Source organism: Trichoplusia ni, chromosome 3 (assembly GCF_003590095.1).
Source record: "Trichoplusia ni isolate ovarian cell line Hi5 chromosome 3, tn1, whole genome shotgun sequence".
Taxonomy (NCBI): Eukaryota; Metazoa; Arthropoda; class Insecta; order Lepidoptera; family Noctuidae; genus Trichoplusia; species Trichoplusia ni.
This window is the reverse complement of record NC_039480.1, coordinates 2840263-2849614: the sequence shown is the minus strand read 5'-3', so window position 1 is coordinate 2849614 and position 9352 is coordinate 2840263. Positions and strand designations below refer to the sequence as shown.

Below are 9352 nucleotides of genomic sequence, written 5' to 3'. Positions count from 1 at the left end.
TCGCCCATGTAACTGGGTTGAGGAGGTCAGATAGGTAGTCGCTCCTTGTAAAACACTGGTACTTAGCTGAAACCAGTTGGACTGGTAGCCGACCCCAACATAGTTGGGAAAAGGCTAGGCCGATGATGATGATTAGGCAAAGAGCTATCAATATATTATGTTAATTATATATTAATTAGTTCTAGAATATAAATTAATTAACTTACCAAAACAGCAGCAACAAGTAACTGTGAATACCCCATGGTATTGACAGCTACGAGAAAATCAAATTGAACAATTAGGATGATCAACCCAAAGGCTAACCCCCTACTATAACGTAAGCCAAAATCAAACCGTTTATATACCTCAGTTTAACTTTACCCAAAAAATATGATATTTGAACAACTGTTTCAATTTAAATCCGATAGCTAATTCATTATAAAACAATTGTTTAAATAAACTCTTTGTTTTATACTAACTGTTTTTAAAATTTATATATTTTTTTTATTGAACTCTGACGCAAGTTCGGCGATTTGTTTAATTTAATTAATTCGAAGTTTCTTAATAATTAATTTTGATAAAAAAAATACAGTTTAGTCCGTCAGACAGATTTCCGAAACATATTGGATACGTATTTTTTTTAATCAAAAATCGAAGATGATTTTGTTATTATTTATTTTTATATTTAAATTATTAAAATCTTGTGTGACGTCACTTACCATTACGCTATTTGCAAGTGATGTTTTTAGCTCCCACTACCAAACCTTAGTGTGATTGATCCACAAATGTTTGTCCTGAGTCTCGCTGTCTTTGTGAACGTGATTTGAATGTTTGTGAAACCCCAGGCGATGAAAGTATAAACATTTCTTACTGCAGGATCCGTTCTTTTTCAATAAAAAAAATAACGCTTTAATTGAAGGTCCACTATCTGTCGGTCTGTCTATCTATATATCTCTGGAACCGTGAAATTTCCTCAGATGACGTAACTCTCACTCTTCTATTCTCGACTCACTTTTCTTGTTTGTTTGTCGTTCCGGTTTTATTTTTGTAACTCAATTTTGAGGCACTTCCCAATAAGTTAGCAGGCTGAGATTTTCAGGGTAGCTTCAAACCCGATGACAATGTGAATTACAACTATAAAAACGGTTGGACCGAATTTGATAAAATTTGAATGGAGTGACAAATAAAAACGTGAGTCTTAAGATTTTTTTAATTAATTTGTTTACAAAGCTGTTCCTCTTGATATTCAACATATTTTTTTAACGCAATGACTAATTATCATAACTTTACATCGAAATTAAAATAAACCTTATTTCTCTTTGAACTTAATTTTGAGTCTTACACGTGTAAAGCCTTTGTTGGACTTCAATTATATAAATAAATACTGGCCTGTTGGTCTAGTGGTTAGTGACCCTGACTGCTATACCGGAGGTCGTGGGTTCAATTCTCACCCACGACAAATGTTTGTGTGATTAGCATGATCATTTATTCTGTGTCTTGATGTAATTTATCAGTATAATGTATATATTTACAAATATATAAGTATGTTTATCAGTCGTCTAGTACTCATAATAGAGGCTTTGCTTAGTTTGAGACTAGATGGCGTTATTATAAGTCATAATTTATAGAGTACTGTTATGTTTTAATGTTTTCAATTTATTTTCGTTTAATATGAATTTCATAAGCACGTATAATGACGCAAAATGCGAGGGCTAAGTGGTAGATAGGGTTTTCTCAACAGTTAAATTGAGCAATTTTATTGGCAGGTAAGAAAAAACCTGTGCCCAGCAGTGGGATGTATATAGGTCGGTATTATTAAAATCTTAGATTCCATTAAATATTAGTGTTTCCCTTTTAGTTTCAATACTATGGAGAAAATATAATGAAATCACACTAATATTAGCAATGCGAAAATATGTGATTGTCTTTGCATATGTGTGCGTGTGTTATAATAATAATATATAATATAATATATCCCGGGACAACTCACACACGGTTATCTGATCCCAAGGTAAGCAGAGCTTGTGTTATGGTAACCAGACAACTGATAAACATACTTATATATTTCTAAATACATACATATTATAGATAAATTTAAATTACACCCAGACACAGAACAAATGATCATGCTCATCACTCAAGATTTGTCCTGCGTGGGAATCGAACCCACGACCTCTGGTATTGCAGTCAGGGTTGCTAACCACTAGACCAACAGGCCCGTCATCTCTTTACACTTGAAATGCTGGACTGATTTTCATGAAATTTTGCATGAATATAGCCGATACCTTAGATTCACATAGGCTACTTTCATCTGACTTTGTTAAAGCAGGGTATTTATTTTGCACCTAAAACGGACATCGAAGCGTTTCAAATCGAAAACTCTTTGGTATACTTTAATAAGAAATCTGTTTTAAGTTTAATAAACTCCTTGCATTGCACTTGTATCAATACGTATATTATATATCATAATTCGCTTTGTCATAAAAGATAAACTCTGGCACCTAACGGGGATTTGACTGGCCTGCTGGTTTAGTGGTTAGTGATCCTGACTGCTATACCAGGGGTCGTGTGTTCGATTCCCACCCGGCACAAATGTTTTTGTGATGAGCACGATCATTTGTTCTGTATCTGGATGTAATTTATCTATATTATGTATGTATTTAGATATGTATAAGTATGTTTATCAGTTGTCTAGTACTCATAGCACAAGCTTTGCCTAGTTTGAGTCTAGATTTCGTTGTGTGAAAGTTGTCGCACAAAGTTATCTTAGGAGATAACACAGATTTAACAAAACTCCTCATCATCGGCCAAGCCGTTTCACAACTTGTTGGGGTCGCATGTTGGGGTCGTCTATCAGCCAACATAGGTGGGTTTAAGTCAGCACAAGTCTGACACTCCATTCCGCTCAACCCAAAGCGGGTGAAGTTATTTGATGATTTACCACCCGAAAAAATATATAATATCTATGTATGTTAGAACATAGCCACGCGGACGAAACCGCGGGCAAAAGCTAGTAAAGTATAAAATGTGAAATAAAACAAAAACTATTCTCAAACAATAATATATTTATAACAAATTAATATTATCATAACTTATCCCTTGGCGAATGGCGGGAAAGCGTTAGTCGAGAAGTGGTAGATGCCAGATTCACTGAAAAAAGAACAATGTTATTTAAAAGATAATTATCGATCAACAAAAAACAAAAAAATAAAGAAACTGAATATTGAATCCTTGTATCGCAAGGAATTCACCAGCATTTAATTCACATGCACAAGACACCCAGACTCGGGACAAGCATTCGTGGATCACACAAATGCTTGTCCTACGCTGGGATCGAACTAACTGGTGACCTTACCTACCTAGCTATGTCTGATTCCGATAATGAAATACTTCATTTTTAAAATATAAATTTTTTGGATCTTTGCTCTGAACTTTTTGGACATAATGGTTGCTTTTTAAATAAATAGCTACCACAGCGTTTCTTTTGAGATGATGGCCGATAAAAGTTATGGACAAAGGAGGCATGTTGCGCCGACCCCAAACAAATTAATTGGGATAAGGGCAGGGGAATGATGATGATGATGAATAACTTACCCAGGTTTAGCTTCAATGCCTCCCATTTTGAGAGTGCCCCAAAGGTAGCAGTTACCGGACATAGCGCCAATGTAGGTAGCGCATCTCTGGCCGACGAAGTTACCACCGTAGATGGACTCCGAGAAGTAGAAGAAGGACCTGGAATGGAGGTCAAGTTAGACTGGTTGTTATTAACAGTTGAAGATTTTTGTACCAGGAGTGAGGTTTATATTTAAAAAGTTTTAAAATGATTTTCAAAATACCAAAGCTGTGTGTTTATCTTAAAGTCACAAATCTTTCAAATGTTCATTCATAGGGATCGAAATCAAGAATTTATTGTTTTGTTTTTAAACGACTCCCACATTAACGAATTTGATCCTTTTCTCGCGGAAGGTTTCACAAACATTCAAGTCACATGCACAAAGACACCTAGACTCAGGACACGCATTCGTGGATAGTAAGCAACTGGACGACAATGCAATGGAATTCTTCATTCAGGTCATCACGTTGTACCATCCGGTTTTAAAATATATTTGTTTCTTTTAATAATGTCTTACCGAGCGTGATCGCAGGCACCGCTGGCGCATCCAGGCATACTGATCCCACCGTTGGGGTAAAAGTCGACATCAGCATTCTCAGTCAAGTAACCATCAACACCAGCGTTTGTGTGAATGGATTCGGTGTAGGCGCCAGCGTTCTTCGAGAACTTGTCATCGTTAATGATGTAGCCAGCGAGAGACGCATCCAGAGCTGATGAAGAAGTATAGTTAGTGATGATTTTGGTCAAGATGCTCATGAGATCGATGAAAGAATCTTCTGATGGATAGATGATGATGATGTAATAGAAGATTTTAGTCAAAGAGGCTACTTTATGAATAAGGTTGGAGATGCTTATGAGAAGTATGATGCAATCTTCTGATGGGCTGACGATGATGATATACTAGACGATTGCTGTCAAAGCAGTCACTTTGACTGCAATCTTTATTTTTGAGGTTGGAGAAGTTCAAAGCGGGCATGAGCTTGACGACCTCCGTGGTCAAGTGGCGTACGGACCGGTTTCAAGGTGTCACTAGCTCTGAGGTCCCGGGTTCGATCCCCGGTCGGGTCAATGTAAAAATTCTTATTTCTTCATTGTCTCGGGTCTGGGTGTTTGCGGTACCTTCGTTGTATCTGAATTCCATAACACAAGTGCTTTCGCAACTTACTTTGGGTTCAGAACAATGTATGTGATGTTGTCCGCATTATTCATTATTATTATTATGAGAGTCTACTATTATTGTTCCGTATATAAAAGCTAAAAATTAACAAATCTATTCAGTGACAAATCAACTTTTAGGTACCACGCTCAAATTTATTACTGCACAACCTTCAGTAACATCGATCGTTATTTTAGTGTTATAGTGTCAACAAAAATACATCATCTGTGAAAATTTCAGTTATCCAACTTACATAAGATACAGCCCAGTGACAGACTGACGGACAACAAAGCCTCAGTAATAGAGGTCCGGTTTTAACCTTCAGGAACCGAATCCCAAAAATACCAAGCTTTATAGAAACCTCTTTAAAACTAACCCTTCCTAATATTTTCCTGACTCATGGTGCTGATAAGCACAGGACCGTAGAAATTGGCACGAGAAAGGGGAGGCCTGTGCCCAGCAGAGGCAGGACTAAAACTGTGGATGATGAAGATGATAATGATGCTGGTGGTATACTCACCAGTGATGTAGAAGGGACGGCTGAGAAGATGTCTGCCGACCATGGCGGCCTGGTGGGCTCCAAGACCGTGCCCAATGATGTGGTAGTCATCAACGCGGGCGCCAGTGGCCTCGTTCAACCAAGTCACGAATTTAGCGACGGCAGAGGCTGAAAACAAAGAAATAAATAATAATAACAGCTTCTTGCCTTAACTAACTGTTTAGAGAGGAGTCTAGAGCTATATGCTCAGGGGTAGAAGTGTCTAATGGAGTAATAACGAGGAAAACCACTCCGAGTCTGTAACCCGCGATGGTGAAATCAGTGTCACACCTCATGGGACTAGCCCACCACTCTTGCCCATCATTGCAACTCCTGTAAGCCAGGATCTACAATGAAACCAACGAAAACCACCGAAACACTTAAGTTCGGTGTGTCAAAGGGGGAACAATTAAAACTGTCTTGGAACCCGCTCTTACTCTTGTACTTTCCTTGCAACCCAGTTATTATTGGGCCATAATTTGGCTGTAGCGGAGCGGTAGTGGTCCATGACGGGCCTGTTCGTCTGGTGGTTAGTGACCCTGACTGCTATACCGGAGGTTCAATTCCCGCCCAGGACAAAAGTTGTGTGATGAGCACGATCATTTGTTCTGGTGTCTGGCGTTATTTATCTATAATATGTGTGTATTTAGAAATATATAAGTATGTTTATCAGTTGTCTGGTTACCATAACACAAGCTCTGCTTAGCTTGGGATCAGAAAACCGTGTGTGAGTTGTCCCAGGATATATATTATATTATATAGGCATCTGGTTGGGAATCCCTGGTAGAGTGACATGTCTTACCTGATGACGGGTTGTTCAGAACAGCGCTGGTGTAAAGCAGGGTGGTGGATCCAGGACTCCAGTCGACAACGATGACGTTCTCATCAGCCGCGTACAGGAAAGCTGGAAATGAAACGAATGTTAGATAACTTCAAGAGGGAGGATTTGGGACTGAGGGTCCGTAACAAAAAGGCAAAGAGGAACTTGCAAATGCAATTGGTTGTCCATCCTTTAGACCCTTAGGACAATCGTGGTTTTTTTTTAATTAAAAGTCTCTAGCTATTCAATTTTATGAGATACATCCTGGTGACGGACGGACAGTTGGAAGCCTCAGTAACAGGATCATAGTTTTAACTTTATTTTCTCTTTTACCACGTTAACAAAAAATAAAGATGCTACGGTGAATTGAAATCTCTTGTGTCACTGTGTCTCAATACACTTTTTAACGACCAATAACGGTATTAGGCCCCACTACCATATGTTTCACCATCTTTGATGCATTTTTTAAAGTATTTTTTTTATTTATTAAATGAGATGAAAAATCCTATTCAATCGATTTAAGAAATCTTCCCTGACGGAGAAAACTTAGATTTAAATATAATAAGAAATATCGTTCCAATATCTTTTCTAAATCTTCTCTGACGGAAGAATCTTGCTGATTATCCGCATACCTTCAGGCTTAAGCAATAGAAGGGGCCCGAAGTTTTTTTAGTCACTAAAAGTCCAACATATCCCCACGCCTTGCCACTGTGGGTTAGGTCATTACATTTGACGACTCCCGTGGTCGACTGGCGTACCCGGTTTCAAGGTGTCGCTAGCACTGAGGTCCGGGGTTCGATCCCCGGTCGGGTCAATGTAAAAATTCACATTTCCACATTGTCTCGGGTCTGGGTGTTTGTGGTACCTTCGTTGTATCTGAATTCCATAACACAAGTGCTTTAGCAACTTTCTTTCGGTTCAGAACAATGTATGTGATGTTGTCAGCATTTTTTTTTATTAGCGGGTCACCTTGGAATGTAGGTTCTCCACTCACCAGGAACGAGGTTGGTGACCATGGGAGCAACAGCGTTATCCAGCCATCCGTGGATGATCAGTCTAGTTCTATGTTGGGGATTGAAGTTGCTGTTCAGAGCTGATTCATCATCGTTGACTCTGAGGATCTGACTGACGCTTGGGTTTTCTCTGAAAGGAAATAAAGTTACGAGTAATATTAAACCATATTTTCAGTTTTCACAAACCGGTTCTTTGGTCGAGAATTAGGCAGTGCTTATATGTGCCATATATTATTAAAGTAAAGTTGTGTGTGTATGTTTTTCACCACTTCACTCTCAAACTGCTCGACCGATCTTGATGAAATTTGTAGTGAAGTTAGCTGATATGATACATTTCATTTTTTCATTCGAATCCGTTGTACGATGGAAATTTTTCGTTTTAGTGCTTAAATAGCAATAATAAAAGTGCTCCTAAATTCAATACTGTGACGTTTTAAGAGTGTCTGGAAAAAGTGATGATCCTGACCTTTTATTATACACAGGACAGGGTTAAGTACGCCTTAAATAAATTTTGATGCTTCCAATAATATTTACATCTATACTAATCTATATATATTAATATACAAAGCTCAAGAGTTAGTTTGTTTGTTTGAACGCGCTAATCTCAGGAACTACTGGTTCAAATTCAAAAAATATTTTTGTGTTGAATAGACCATTCATCGAGGAAGGTTTTAGGTTATATACCATCACGCTGCAACTAATAGGAGCGAAGTTACAATGGAAAATGTGGAAAAAACAGGGCAGGTATAAATCATAACTTATATCTTCTACCCACGGAGACGAAGTCGCGGGCAACAGCTAGTCATAAAATATAAGGTGAGTTTATGGAAAAGCTGTTACTTAACCTAGATCACTATTACCTGGTAAACAGATGGTAAGAGTTCAGGGCATCAGCGTTGTAGTCTCTAGTTTCGGCGTAGTTGCTGGCCTTAGCCCACATGTCAGACAGGTGGATGGAGCCGTCTGATGCCTCAGCATACTGGTAACGGGGACCATCATCCAGTTTGCGGATGACGGGGTCAGCAGGGAGGGCTGTACGAGAAATGGAAGTAGGGTTAGGTTAGGTTAGGTTTGAACCCGCGGTGAATGGTCTTGTGTGATTCTTAATAAATGATGATTGTGAAAGCAATTGTGTAAGGTGGATTAAAAATATTAAACCCAAATTTAAAAATCCTTTTTTTATATCACTCCCGTAGTAATCCCGCAGGCTGCACGGATAGCCGAGTGGTTGAGGTCACCACGCCAAACCCACTGTGCGCGACGTGTTAGTTTGATCCCCGTAGGACAAGCATTTGATACACGAATGCTTGTCCTGAGTCTGGGTGTCTTTGTGCATGTGAATTGTATGTTTGTGAAACACCCCGCGACACAAGGAATAAATTTCTTAATTTTCTTGCCCTACAGGGGATCAACCCGCGACACGTCGTGCTCAGTGGGCTTGCCGTGGTGACCTCAACCACTCGGCTGTCCGTGCAGTTAAATATTATGATTTTATTATTGTAATAGCATTCAAACCTGCAGCGACTTCAAAAAAAAATATACTGAGACAAATCGGTTCATCGTTTTCGAAGTTGGAGTTTAAAAAATAGAGGCAAATTAAGAACCTCCTCCTTTTAAAAGTAGGTTAAAAATACCCTTTTTTTACATATTTTTTTAAGAATAAACTTTACAAAATATAGTAAAAGACCCCAAAAAGCGATTATTTATAAAAATATCATAACACAATATACAACTTTATAAAAAAACGGCCTTTGAACTTTGGACTCTAAACCGTATAAAAAAATATTTATATTCACCTGACACTACAGCCACTAAAAGTGCCACTAAGCAAAGAGTCCTTGCCATGTTTGCGACGAGAATACTATACTTAATTTTGGACCCTCATTTATATTTGAGTATATCTTAAAAAGATAAAAAAGTCGATTTAAAAGATTAATGATAATTTTATTATTGACGCGATTATGGTTCTATAAATGCAGATTTTATTTTCGTTTCCAGGCCTAAGTATAGATCTTTTTTTTTTAATAGTCTGTCTGTCTATTGCTTTTAAACATACAAAGGTTTTCAAAATCTGTCCAGCCGTTTTCACAATTGTAAATTGTGCAATTTGTCAGAATTTCAAAATCCTAGCTTATCGGGAAGTGCCTCAAAATTGAGTTGCAAATATCCATCAGGAACATAAAATCGGGACATAAACTATCCTATGTGTTAATCCTGGTTATAAACTATCTGT

The 9352-nt window shown here is 38.0% G+C and overlaps 1 protein-coding gene across 1 annotated transcript; it reads right to left on the bottom strand.

The window, feature by feature from the left end:
• Nucleotides 1–3024: 3024 nt before the first annotated feature.
• On the bottom strand, nt 3025–9015 carry LOC113508890 (pancreatic lipase-related protein 2-like). Its single transcript, XM_026892053.1, has 8 exons — nt 8916–9015; nt 7980–8151; nt 7101–7249; nt 6089–6190; nt 5269–5415; nt 4110–4302; nt 3574–3711; nt 3025–3129 (listed from the first exon to the last, which is right to left on the bottom strand). The coding sequence occupies exons 1-8, from the start codon at nt 8962–8964 to the stop codon at nt 3072–3074; spliced, it is 1008 nt and encodes a 335-aa protein (XP_026747854.1). The 5' UTR covers nt 8965–9015; the 3' UTR covers nt 3025–3071.
• Nucleotides 9016–9352: the final 337 nt, after the last annotated feature.